This window comes from Vipera berus (assembly GCF_964194415.1).
Source record: "Vipera berus genome assembly, chromosome: 4".
Lineage (NCBI taxonomy): Eukaryota > Metazoa > Chordata > Lepidosauria > Squamata > Viperidae > Vipera > Vipera berus.
In genome coordinates, this window is record NC_138206.1 from 94,976,004 (window position 1) to 94,990,328 (window position 14,325).

Here is a 14,325-nt window from a genome sequence, read left to right on the forward strand (position 1 = left end):
AAATAAGCAGCGGTTTTCATAGCGTCCACTAGTGGGCGCTGTAGCTCTATGATATTACACACAGCCGGCTCCAGGCTAAGAACGCAGCGATTGGTTTGTCTAAAGCGAGACCTGCCGCGCTAGCGCGTCCTTTTAATTTCAGGACTCGGCTCCAAACTTAATCGCGGGCCTCCCTTCCAATGAATTCTTGGCCCGTTTGGGCCCGGCAACCGAACCCAACCGCGCCGCCCATAAAGCCCCCAGTGCCAGGGCTTGGAAGGCTTTCTGCAAAGCGACCCCACGAGAGACATAGAGGCGCTGCGCGGGAGAACTGCGCCTTCAGCTCGAAAGTCAGAATACCCACTGGTAGTAAAGGATTTGGGCGAGCAGCAGGATTGCAGCGGGCGAGCCTGGCGTCGCAAGCGAGCCACAGGGCAGAGGGTTCAAATGGACCCCTCCTCCCGGCGCGCTCCTTATTGCCAGCAGTTGAGTCCGCCAGGAACTTTCCCGGGCTACGATCTGTCTGTCGTCTGTAACTCGAACCTAAAGAGTCGCGGGCTCGGCGGTCAGAGGCCACCTGCTTTTTCAGGCAGGAGGAATAAGGCGAAGGCGGCCGCAAAGTTGGGGTGTTCCGAAGGGCGTTCTTCCCTTTCGTGCTAGCAGGCTGGGCGGGGAACGAGACGCTCCTTGCGTCCAATCCTTAAGAAACACACCTGCGCCTAGCTGGGGAGCAGCGCTGGCCTTCTCGGCCCCCAGAGCGGAACCCAGGCGGAGGTGGCTCGGGCTGGAGGACAGGGCGCGTTACCTGTCCCTCCCTCCTCCCCCCCCCTTTTTCCCCTCGCCGGCCCCGCCCCTTTCGAAGGTGGGCTCCGCTTCTGGGCGTAAGTGACAGAGGCGCCACCCAACCAGCGCAAGAGTTGCTGGAGAAGGGGGGTGGCTGGGTTTATAATGAGGAGGCAGGGCGCGGGAGCGGCGACTCGGAGCTTCACTCTCTCGTTTGGAGTCTAAGAGGAGACCGCGGCAGGAAGCCCGGCAGCCGGCAAGACGCGGTCGAGAGAGCCTTGAACCAGAGGAGCAAAGAGGGCGGCAGCGGGGGAAGGGAAGGGAAGCGGCCGCTCTGTGTGGCCCCGGCGACGGCGGCAGCGAATGTAAAGTCGAGGGCCGCCTGCCTGGCTGGCCTTTCGTTCCGTCTTAGCTTCCTTGCCGTGTCGTCGTCGTCGTCGGCGGTGCGGGTGCTGGGAGCCCGCCGGAGGCATCTCTGCCTTTGCCGGGCTCGCCCCGCGGAAGAGGGGACGAAAAGCCTTTGGACGCCAGGAATAAGCAGCCTCTTTCCGGCGGCCGGGAGGGCGATGGAACCCCGCGGATCTGCCGCCGGACGGCACCGGCTACCTCGCTTTCTCCGGGTGGATTTATAGAAGGGGCGAAGAAAACTGCGTGCGCCGCCGGGGAATTAAATTGGGCGTCCTCGCTCGGTTTTTCCTTCGCACTGAGCCTGGTGGCCGCCGGCGGCGAGGTGGGAGCAGCCGAGCGCAGCGGCGGCGGCGGCGGCGGCGGCGGCGGCAGTAGAACTGAGCGGCGGGCGGTGCTTTTCGTCGTCGTGTTCCCGGGGCCGCTTGCATCTCGCCTACCTTCTTCTAGCTCGGGATTGCGATTCCATGCCGACGGCCGTGCGCTCGACGACTTAAGCCAGGAGGGCGAGCTCGTTGGCTGCCCGGGATTTGCCTCTGGTTGTGGCTCCTTCGTGTGGGGGATTGTGGACGTCCCCGTTCTCCCGGGCGCCGCGGAGTTGGCGAACCTTTGGGGCAGGAGCCGCCGGCGGCGCCCCCGACCATGGTAGCGCGCCGGGAGGGATCCCCGCTCGGGAGGTGCTGCTGGGGGATCTGGGTGCTTTTGTGCCGGACGGCGCTGGCCAGCTCTCTGGTGCTGGAGCCCATCTACTGGAACTCCTCCAACTCCAAGTAAGTACCCGCGGAGGCTCGCTTCCTCCGCAGCCCGGGCGAAGGCGGGTAAGGCGAGGGCAACCTCGCTCTCTAACGCGGCCAGGCCCTTTAGACAGGCCGCAACGCTGCCATCCGAGCGAGCTGCGGGGAGTGCAAAGGGTCGCAGATCTGGCCAGCCCTCCATCGGAGAGGCCGGGGAAACGGGACTGCCGACTGGAACAAAATGGGGGAAGGAGCCGCAGCTGAGTCCTCGATCTTCCTCTCCTCGGTGGGCCCTTCGGCGGCTGAGCCTCTCGAGTTGCGGGAAGGGGGTGGGGTGGCTGTCTCGAAATATCGTGCCGCGATCTTTATTTTGCACGCTTCGCTGCATCGGTGGGAGCGACATTCCGCTGCTTTAGAAGCGAAACGCGGCGCGTCTCTTGACCGCGCGACCCGCATGCTGGTCTCGAGGCTTTCCTTGAAAAGAATGGAGCCCAGCGAAAGGCACTGGGGTCGGAATAATTTGTTGGGCGAGGAGGGCGACAAATGACGGGCTGAGGTCCGAAGCTTTCTGGCCATGCAGAGTGTTAGTAGCAGGCCTGGTTTGTGGGATTGCCAGAAATGTAGGTCCTTCGTAGGCAGACTTGTCATCCTTTTTCCAGGATTGCAGCCTGTTGAGGAAGGGACATGCGTGAAAGAGTGGGAAGGGATTGAAGAGGCCAGCTTCTTTGTAGACCCAGGTAAAGGATCCCAGGTTTAATCAAGTCTCATTCTAATTTTGTCAGCAGAAACCAGGCCAGGGTGTTGGGGAAGATGTTTGCCTAGCCGAATGTTTTCCCACTGCTAGTCTTGAGAGATCCAAGCAGAACACAGATAAAAGGCACCCCAGAAAAGGTTGGAAAGAGTTGATGCAAAGAATTAGAAAGTGGCATGTGGTGGGAGTTTCTATCTTAAGTCTAGTGGATTTAGACATTTCCCCTCCCCCATAAAGCTTCTGGGATAAACTTCTGTCGTTCAGAGAGTTCCGAATTTTCTACCAAATGATATAATGATGAAGTATAATACTGTAATAACATGCTTATGTAAGGAGTTTATTCTTAGAATATAGGGGGACAAAGAATTAGATATTTCTTCCTGCAAATAACTAAGCCTGGTTAACTTTTGCAGTCTAAGAAACCATTATTTGAGTTAAATTTCTGTGTTTTGTTTCTAAAAGAAAGGTGGAGGAAATTAAATTCTCTTCTTGAGAAAACATTTTTTTTTTAAAAAAAGCCACATTAATCTCCATGATTTCTCAGCAAGTGGTTTATTTGAAAATGTTGAGTGAGATCCGCTTCTCTGCATAACCACCTAAGCTTGCTGGGCATGAACAAACTACACTTCTCTGTAAAATAATCCAGCTGGATTGGAACAGTCTTTCTCACAAGTGTGAAATAGTTCATAAGTTGGGTATGCTACTTTCAGCTAAAATAACACACATTTGAATGTGTCTTCACATTCTTCACACTTCGAAGTCTAAAAATAAAAGAAGTTTAGTTAAGATATTATGTTCAAAAATTAAACATATTCTGATGTCCATCACTTTTCTCCCACCCTGCTATTGATTCTGGCCATTCCTCTCTTTTCCCCAAAGTTTTTTTTTTGTCCAAAGCGGCCCTGATAATATAGTTAATTAAATATTCAGTTAAGTCTGATTAAATGAAGAATGTGGAAAACTGCCCTATCCTTTGTAGGATCATGAAATGCTTGTCCCGGTTCAGTAATACTTTCTTCCTTTCCTGAGATAGATGTACACTCTCATTACTACTGGAGAGAGAAGCCAAAGAGCTTATTTTAGCGTTCTCTCTGCAACTTAGAAAATATTTTAATTAAACTCAGTTTAAACCAGAAAAGAAATCTGCCTCAAAGGATTAGTAGAGTTTATATGAAGTTCTTGTGCATATGTGTGTAACTGCATGTTGAAGTGGAGAAGTTATCCTTGTATATAATAGTGTTAAGATTAGTCCTAGGCAAAAAAGGAGCATATTCTCCCACCTTTAGTGATTGCATTTTTCCTACAGAGGTCACTCTTCCAGTGCATAAAAAGTCCACTTAGCTGTGCTGTAGTACTTCTCCCTTCAGTTTCCAGGGCTTGCTTGCCTACGTGCTATTTCCCCCTTCTCCTTAAGCAAGGGTTCATTTTCACTATCAAATGATTTACTTGACCATTTGTAATAGAGGGGCCTTGTCATCAAACTGATTATTCGATTTTACTTGATAGAAATATTATCAACAGCAAGTTAACTTATAATTTAATTAGCAGCACTCTCTTTACCACTTAAATGGAGTATTTCGAATAAGTAGCGCTCAATGATAGGATTGAAATATATTGGTATTAATTATTCAAGCTTGTTCACCTTTCTGAGGTAGCATCTGTAAATGGCCTGCACTTTGGATAAATGCATTAGTAACCCTACCCTGTGTGAAATGAGTCCGATTGTCAGTTTTAATCAACATATTGTATATCTGAGTGCTTTTCTGTTCTGAGCCCTAAGGGTAGCATTTTATTCCTTAAAAGAAAGGAAAGACATTTATAGAGAGATTTTTCTTCTTCCCTTGCTTCCACTGACATGCTACTTAGAAGTACCTGGATCCAATGATGAATATAAAGTTGCAGTCATAAACACAGTTTTCATGTGTTTACAGCAGAATGGGTTTTATTTCTGAGTAACCATGCATACAATTGCATTGTAATGCTTTTTCATAGTTTGAAGACATAATTGTATAATTGATATTAAGCCCTTTTAGCTCAGGGTGAAAGCTTATAATAACTTAGAAATCTGTTACCCTGGAAGTGATTCGATGGAGACTTTGTCAAGACCAGGTCCTACTGAATGTGAGGTATTGCCAGAGAAGGTGAACCAGCATTTTCTCACAACCTGATTTCCCAAATTCCAGTTCTGTGATTTATTTTGGTAACAAGCATATTTAACAGTGGTTAAAATAAGGAGGCTGTCAGTCGAGACTTTCATATTAATGTTCCAGCTGTGGTTTAATGCCTTTGTCATAAAAATGCCCTATGCTTTTCTTTTTTTTTAAAGTAAGGGATACCACATATGTTGTGCTTTGCTGTCAGATTTTCTTTGTAGGCGATTTCTGTGGTCTTCTCAATCATTTAGAAAACTAGATACAAAGACAAGATAAGCTCCTATATAGCTCTAGTGACAGAATGAAGAAATTTCTTCCTGCCAACAAAAATACATTGCCTTGCGTATCTTGACTTTTTAAAAAATCTTTGTAGCCAGTAGGGTGATTTCCCAATTACATATAAATCCCAGACTGAAGTTTTATTAGGTGAGTTTCAGAGTGAAGGGAAGACACATGAGGTTACTTAAATTTGTCCTTTCTTGCATAGAGAAGTTGTGTCGGCCAAACATTCTGCCAATGGTGGAACTCTTCTCCTTAACGAGATGTAATTTGACTAAGGAAAAGCAAACAAATAGCCAAACAGTATCCCCGATAACCTATTACACATAAAATCTGTAGCAGTTAGCCTGAATAAACATCAGCCTGTCAGAGACTGATAAAATGGCCTACAATTGATGGGCCTATTTAAGCTGTCTCTTCAGTAGCGTAAACCAGCCTGCCTCTCATTGTTTGTTTGTGAAATTCTTATTCTTGTTTTCTGGTAGGCAAACAAATGCACATTCACTGCTGAATGAATAGCTCCTTGAACTGTGCTCTGCAATTTACTTTGGGTTAATCTTGTCTGTTTTAATACAGAGAAGGAGGAAAGTGGGGGAATCATAGGGGTGAATTGTGAGTGCCTTCACATCACCATTTCTTGCATTTTGCCAGGATGATAAACTACTTGTAACAGACAGTCTTGTTTCAGAAGGATACAAAAGCTATTGGAGCAAGGTGAGACCACATCTTGCAATATGTCTGGTAAACCTTAATGATATTTAGGAATCCAGAGCCTTGCTTCTTAATCTTAACTATTATTGTGTCTATGAAATATAATTTATATAGGGATACCTGGAAATCACTGCATATATGTCAAAATTATTTTCTATGAGTTATAGATGGTGCAAATGAGACCTTTATCACTCAAAGGATATTATCTCCCCAAATGTATACAGTCTAATAAAAGACCGTATCTATACAAAGCTTATCTGATCTCATAGAAAGTTAATTTTATATAATGAAATTAAAAATCATTTTCAGATTTCACTTAAAACCACATTGCCAATTTTGGTTTAAAGAAGTGTAGTCCTAGCTATGATTAAGTCCATTTGAGAAATGTCCATATGCTTAAAGAGATTTACTGATTGTAGTGACCTCCAGATATTTGGACTGCAATTCCCATAAGACTGAGTCATGTTGGCTGATAGTATGGGAGTGGCATTCCAATATCTTTGAAGGACACAAGATGCAATGAGTAACTCAAGCTTTAAAAAAAATAGATCATGCTTACCTATAGCAAAAGGCTATATTTGTCATTCAGTTTTTGCCTACATATACATTATTGCCATTTATGTACATGATCAGTTGTAAACATAGTATGTGTACATACACAAACACACCCATACACACACACATCCCAAAGCTTCTTACCTGTAAATGTTCTGAAGGGAAGCAACTCCTACTTCAGTTTTTTTAAAAAAATTAGCATATGGCATCTTAATTCAGTAATTGCTTTAGACAATGCAGTGACTGAGAGTCAAGTTGACTTAGGAAGTTTTCCCCTCTTTTCTTTATATAATATAATCTGTGCTCATGATTTTTAATGGGGAAAATGTAACCGAAAAGAAATTCATTTAGGGGCAGTATATTGTACCATGTAAGAAGTTTATTAAACTTCCCTCCCTCCCTCCCTCAGTCTGGTTTTAAGATAAAAATATTCTTATCAAAACATTTCTCTTCTGAATCTGGTCTTTCTTTTTTTTTTTTGAAGTAAACAAAATGTTTTTCCACCAATGAACATCCTTCTATGTAGTCTCTGACTTTTCTATGTAATAAAGTAGATCTTGCTTAAGGGGAGTTATCTAATTAAAGTATTTTGATTAAAACCCAAGGATTTGGGGTATTGAGGCATGGGTCTAAGACCATATCCTAGCTTCCCTGCCTCCCTCTGAATTTGGTTAGTGTAAAGTAGGCAGGAAGGGTGATGGCTAGGGACTATGTCAGAACTGCTTGGGAACAAAACAAAAAAAGTGCAGATCCATTGTTTTTCTCTGTAGGCAAAGTATACAAAGAAGTACTGCTATTCAGTCCTTCAGCCATGGTAGAAAATGTAAACCCCTGACATCGCTCTCCTTGTTTAACTTGTTTAATTCTCATTTTGAATTCAGTAGTATAGTAGCCGTGTGAACTCTGAGGATTTCTTTGATAATCCATTTTGTAGTTCCGAATCAAAAACAAAATGAAAAGGTCGGACACAATTTGCTTTTATTTTTAGGCAAATCAACCCCGCTCCTAGTTAATAAGGGGATTACAACCCAGACTAGGCCCTTACAGATGTAATGTAAATCAAGGGCAGAGTATAAAGAAAGTGATCCCTTTTGATTGAAGTATGGTAAAAAGGCATAGAGAAACTAGCAGCGGTAATCTGATTGTATGGCAATAAAACCACCATTTTCTGTCTTTCAGATAAAAAAATAATGTGGTAAATCCATGCCGCTCATAAGATGTAAAGGCAGATAAAGGGGGATACCATGGCAACATATAGATTAGCTTGATGTTGGAAATGACATGTCGGTGAAAGGGATGTAGAAACTAAGGACCTTGCTTCAGGGCTGCAAGGTATTATGTGAGAATTGCAAAAAAAGAAAGAAAAAAAGAAAAAAAAGAAAAAAGAAAAAAAAGAAAAACTTGGGGGTTGGGGGTGGGGGGTGGGATTAGGAAGTATAAAGGACTTCTTATGGCCAGACTGGATGAGCAGCAGAGAAAGGCTGCTCAGTTCTTGTTCATTGATGGTGCCTAATATGGTAAAGGTGGATTTCATTTACTGCCTTTTTTATTGCTGAGATTTGGATTGATTAAAACTTTGTAACCCTGGAATGGTTCAACTGCATTTTTTTTCCTTTTTAATTCCAGCTTTAGAAATGACATATCTTCTGTAGGCTTAGCAGACTTCACATTTATTTACTTAATCTGTTTGGGATTCAAGTAGGGACATGCTGGCAAGGAACAAGAAAGTAGGAGATGGGTACAGTGGAGGTTATGTGATATTTTTATTTTTAAGAGAAGGCTTTTAGTTATCTTTCTGGCAGCGTTTTCAGTCTTGCACTCCACAGGAGAAGCAAAAGTAAATATTCTGTTTTGTGCCCTCCATTCTTAGAAATAAGAGAAGTTCATTAAAAAGCTTTATAGTCATATGATTTAAACTAAATGGCTAAATTTATATGAAGCTCCCGTGAAACTTTTTATGATATTTATGATTAAAAAATGAAAGTTTGTAAATCACATGCAAGAAAAGGGAATGTTTTAATAGAACAAAGCATGGATTAAGGGATCATAGAAGGCTTGTTGCAATCTGTCCATTTTGTATTTTAAGTTTTGGCATATTTGGAGAAGGCTGACTGGTTAAAAATTACTGAATCACATGTTTTCCTGTGTAAAACAGTTTTGATACTTTTTTGACCCATTACTCTTTCCCCAAATCTAAATAGTCTAATTATCCCAAGCTGATATGTAATAATGAGCATTGAGAATTTTGTAGTATTTCCCAATAACCTTCAGAAGTTTATAGCGAAAGATCCCTTTAGGCTGCAGATAATATACAAAGCTCAGGGGAGGCCCTTCACTGCTTTAAAGGCTGGTCACATCCAAGCACCTTACATTCTGCATTTGACAATGATTGCTAATGGGCTATTCAACTAAAGTATTTGCTTGTTCACAGCGAACAGGGCATGATAAATGTCCAGCAAGCTTGCAGCCTCCTTCAGCCTTTCAAATGCAGACTGGTGCATATTTATGAAAGGCAAATGACAAAAGAAGCAGCTGAATTACTCTGGCCTTATGCTTTCTGTTGGAACAAGGGTTAAAGTGATTAAAGAAATAATGCAAAAGCCTATGTCATTTGTTTGCTAACCATTATCCAACGTTTAGCTTTCGAACCTACCTGTCATGTCTCATTTCTGAAATGTTGCAGATAATGCTATGTACATTGTGATACATCAAGAAGAGGCAATTATTTATAGTGTTTCTCTATGCAGAGGTTGTCAAGTATGTTTTTTCACGATGTTCGTTCTAGAAATCATCTATACATGTACATCTTAACATTGCTCTTACTTGTACATCTTTGTTCTGATGAGAACTTGCATTGAAGTTTGCAGCTGGAGGACTATATTATCTCTTTCCAAGGAATTTTCACAATGCAGTGAAGAAGCCGTTAGCCCATAGATAACTTGTGCTGATTTCTTTCTTGACACACAGACTAAGGCAGGTGGTAAATGCAAGGAATAACATCTTGTATAGAGGTCAAACTCCTTCTTATGATATTGAATATTATTGTGATTGTGTTTTATTCCTATAAACTCATATCTTGATTTACCTTCTGACGTTAGAAATCTTGTTCATTTAGATTATAAGAAATCTAACTTTTCACAGCTACGAGGTTCTTACTACATTCAGTACTGCATATAATTTATTTGTAATTTTTAGAAGTTATATCTTAACTTCTTGTGCACATAGTGGGATTTCCTCCATGGCTAAACTCTGGGATAGACTGGGCAGGGAGATAGTGATTTCTCAAAAGGCATTCCCTGAACTTCCTCCATTGAGAATAGACTTGGTCCAAATGTATACTACTGTTCTACAATCCAAATATTTTTGGATAAACTGGATCTGAACTATTACATATCCCTGTTTGAAAGTTAAGGCCGAAGAAAGTTCGAAGTCCAGTCCAATAAGTGGCAAAAGATTAACATGGATGGGATTGAATTGATGCACTATCTGCTATCTTATAAGGTAAGTTCCTACATTAGGTATGCTATGTGTGTATATAGCATGTGCATATGTGTGTTGTGTATGGGTATGGGTAGGTACATACTTTCTTTTCAGAGCAGGCAAGAATTTCATTTTTAATGTGGGCCAGTGTGCTCACATTAAAAAATGACAATAAAGGTTATCTTATTTTGATTCCAATGAAACTAATCCTGTTAAAAGAGTCCCCTTCCCCTTCCTCCTTTGATTGATGATCTTTCTAGAACATCAGAGCTCTCAGAATCTAGCCAAATATCTTTTTAGCTCAAAATTCTGTTCCTGCAGTGGCCAGCCAAGTGTCTGTGGGAGTTCTAACAGCTTAAAAGAAAGGTGTTTTGACAAATTCACTGAGAAAGCCTTCTACAATTGATATGGGAATTTGTCAGGGACTACATCATGGCATTTCACTTTTGGAGCACTCTGGGCTTTTAAATGTACATACGTAGTTGATTTGCCTGATGTGTGAAAGCACTACATGTTATCTACTCCATAAAAAGAAGCACCATTGTTAATACATTGTTTTATCATTTTCCAAAAGATATGTAGTTGGTCCTTAAGTCTATTTTCATTAAAATAATTGGAACATTTTTTTAAAAAAGTTGGATCCAAAATAGCCAATCTTACCCAATCATTTTCTGTCTTTTAGATACCGTAGACATTTTGGATAATTACAGAAGAGAAAATACTACAGTTTATTTGCATTATAAAACAATATACAAATAAATGACATAAAGCATGTACATGGTCTTCTATGTTTGGTTCATAAAGCTTCACAGAAAGAATGAACCATAAATATTGACTCTTCTGAATGCTTATAAAATACTTGATTAAAGCAGAAGCAACAGACAAGCATAAGCCAGTTTTTACATTATTTAGAATTAGTGAGTAACACCTTGCCGTTCATTACTGTAATAATAAAAATCCTGTGGAAGACTTCGCTTGGAATGAAATAGCTAACTAATTTTAATGCTTATAATTTTCATATTCTGAATTGTAGCAAATATTGATAGAATATCAATTTTTATGTATCTTCCTTATGAGTTAGAAAGATGGCCAACTATATAAATATGACAAATAAAATCATCCACCATTTTGTGGAAATTCTGTCAGACTCTAGCCATTGTATACACCTCATGTTACAGATGAAAGTGTATTTTGGCACTTTTTAAATAACAGAGATCTAGCAAAATCTCAAGCATGAAAAATGAGGCAAGTGAGTCCTATGGCTCTGGGACTATTGTAATGCCATTATCATTTTAGATGAGATTATGCATACTGCTTGTGGCTTTCCTATCACTTTTCTCCAATACTGATTTGAGCCAGCTATCCCATTTCCTCCAGCAGCACATTCTTTTTTTAATTATGAAAAATAGCAGGAACATTAAGATACTGAGCAAAAAGAAAAGAAAAAAAAACTCAGAAGAGGCAGGTCTGCCATGTCCCCCTTATAGCCAACTTCTCACTGCCTGGCGCAGTGAAGAGTATCGTTGCCAGTGGTGGGATTCAGCCGGTTTGCACCACTTCGGCAGAACCGGTAGCTAATTTTTTGTTGCCCAGGCCCAGAATAAACTTCCAGAAGTGGCATCCACACAGAGAACCGGCTGTTCACACTGATTGTTGCATCCTATATTTAAATTGGCTTCACCTGCCATTCTGGGCCACTTCGTATATAGACCTTCATGTAAGCAACCCATCCTGGAAGTGGCTGGCTGTCTTATTCTCACTATGGTGTTTGAAGCAATCCTCGACTCATATTGACCTCCCCCAAAAACACTTATCTCAAGTCCAGCCCATTTTCTAGGTAGCTGGTACTTTTCACTTTTAAAATTCTTTATGCTTGTCTGAGTTTTTCATGTGTGAAGTTGGATTTAAAAAATCTAGCTGGAGAGTAATGCATATATGTATCTTCACATTGTTGCCTTGCTGACTCTCAGATGAGTTATCCAATAAGGCCACCTGTGTTTGCCATAGTGGTGCCCAAAAAGTCTGGAGGGTTTTTTTTTCTCCTCAAGAGAATTCTAGATTTCATTGGTGAAATGAGCCTGGGAAAAATCAGATTCCTGGTGAGGACCCAAAGTTCTGCAAGAGAGATTGGTTAAAACACAGATGTAACCATGATTTCTGTTTCTTTAGGATCTGCAAAATTAGTGTCACTGTCATGTTTTTCTTAAAGCATACGTTATATGCTTTTGCTTTTAGTAATGTGGTGCTAATAACACACATTATTACAACTTAGGCTTTTGCTAAAATATACTTAGATGAAGAAGACTTGGTGACACTTCATGAAATCTTTTAGAAACCTAGCTTTGGTGAAATAAGAATGCCCTAAATAATGGTGCAGCCCTGAGCATGTCTATACAGAAGTCCCACTGGATTTGGAGAGGTTTTCTTCAGGAAATATAGGATTATAGCTCAGTTTAATTTGATAACCATACATGAAGTATTATACATCTGTGGTGGTGAAATTGATATCTGAGCAGAATTACATCGTGGCATCTTTATATTTTAACATTTATAAATTTTGTGGCATTATGTATTTTGCGGGCTCTTAAATATTTTTTACTTCTAAGTGATTGTATTTTTTAATACAAATCACTGAGCATATAACGAATTTAGTAATTAGAGCTGAATCAGGAATTTTGACTGTTTGGAGATGAACTCTATATGGCAATAGATTGACCTAAATAGATATTGGAAATAACTATTTTGGAAGTAACAATATCCCATACAGTTGGTTGGCTTGTTTTGGGGTGTAGTGTGATCTGTGCATGTATCTCCAGTAAGAAAAAAATCATGCATTGTACAAATGCATTGTACAAATTAAAAAGAAACAAACACACATACATTATGGTTTAGTATTATATGTAAAACAAGGGCACATCTAAACTACATAACATAGTTTATAAATTGTTTACTTCTATTCAAATCATGTATAGTGATTTTATTTCTCATTAAACAATGTAAAATTTGCATTTAAAGTACCTTATTTATAACTTGGTGTTTTTCTTGATGATAAATAGATGTTGGACTTATCCTCTTTGCAGGGCAAGGTGGTGAGTGCAAGTTCAGTTCCAAAAGAAGAATGAGTTGTTTGAATAGGGCTAGCTTTATATATAGGTATTGCCAGGGTGAAGAAATAACTAGTGTATTACATCCCAGCTTGAAAACAGCATGTTTTTGAAAGTTTCAGCGTCCGGCATGTGATTTTCTTACTCAGGCAAATTTCCATCAAAGAATAATGAAACTAGAATTTCCTGTATTATAAGGTGCAGTTGTCTGACATTCCAGCCAATGACATGATTGTCACCACTCTTTTTGAACTTGGAGTAAAAAAAGCCACAAATATAATTAAGAGGAGCCTCAAACTTTAAACTGCCATCTTACATTCTGACTAACAAAGGAATTTAAGAGTAAGAATCTTTGATAAACCAGCAATGGAAAATTATTTCTGGGTTGGTTTTGCTAGCTTTGCTTATGTTGCCACACCCATTAATGAAGCGAACTAGCTGGTTTTTGCTATCTTCTTTCAAATTCCATTTTTTTTTTCTTTTTCATCCTTTAAAACAAAGAACATTTACCAGCATCCTACTACACAATTCAACAAAAGTTTCCATATCAAGTAGTATGTTATAACGATAGTTATAACTATTATAACCGTAATCATGTTATAACAATAGTTGAAAAAATGATCACCTTGTTGTAACACAGAAATAATGTTAGTGCTGTATAGTTTGAACACTCATGCTTGCCTCTTTAATGCAGCATCAGACTCTTCCATTTTGTGGCAGCAGAAATGAAAACTAAATTTTATCTTTCATCACAATGAAGGTTTAGTTGCACGTTGTTAAGAGCAGTGGAATGTAATATTATTGTGACTTGTTTAGTAATTTTAACATGACAGGGAAATGGATTAAGTTTAAATATAAAGTTGCCTAGCACATACAGGGTTTATTCATGGATTCTATGAAGAGAGAATGTGTCTTCCTTCTCATTATCAGGACTGTATGTTTATAAGCCCTAATAAGCAGGCATATACATAGAATGAAGGCTACTGCTAAGCTTGTAAGCCGCCCTGAGTCTTCGGAGAAGGGCGGGATACAAATGGAATTTAAAAAAATAAATAAAAAATAAACAGTGAGCCACAAAGGAAGTTTTTTTTTTGGCTTGGAAAAGAAAAAAAGAAGAAACACAGGTATGCAGGGATACAGTATCATCATACTTAATAAAATGACTGTGTGATTGTAATTTAGAACAGCTGAACTAGGTAGGAGGGCATTTGAATTAGTTTGCGCTATTTTATTTTTGCATGACATTGTATGAAAGGCACGGCTTGAAAAATAATTTTGAACATTTGTGACCTTGCTGCAGCTATCCTATAGTGGCCTTTGGTTCCTGCTCTCCTTCCTTGTAACCATAGCAAACCAATTTAAATGGCAGTGTATTTTTCATTCCTACATCT

General features: G+C 40.6%; 1 protein-coding gene across 2 annotated transcripts in view; it reads left to right on the plus strand.

The window, feature by feature from the left end:
- The first annotated feature begins 894 nt into the window (after positions 1-894).
- The window catches only part of EFNB2 (ephrin B2), a 47,075-nt gene continuing 33,644 nt past the window's right edge, over positions 895-14,325 (plus strand). For both annotated transcript variants that reach the window (XM_081327495.1, XM_081327496.1), the window contains exon 1: positions 895-1,937. In XM_081327495.1, coding sequence (XP_081183621.1) covers positions 1,810-1,937 — 128 coding nt within the window. In that variant the 5' untranslated portion in view covers positions 895-1,809. The remainder of the gene's footprint in view (positions 1,938-14,325) is intronic.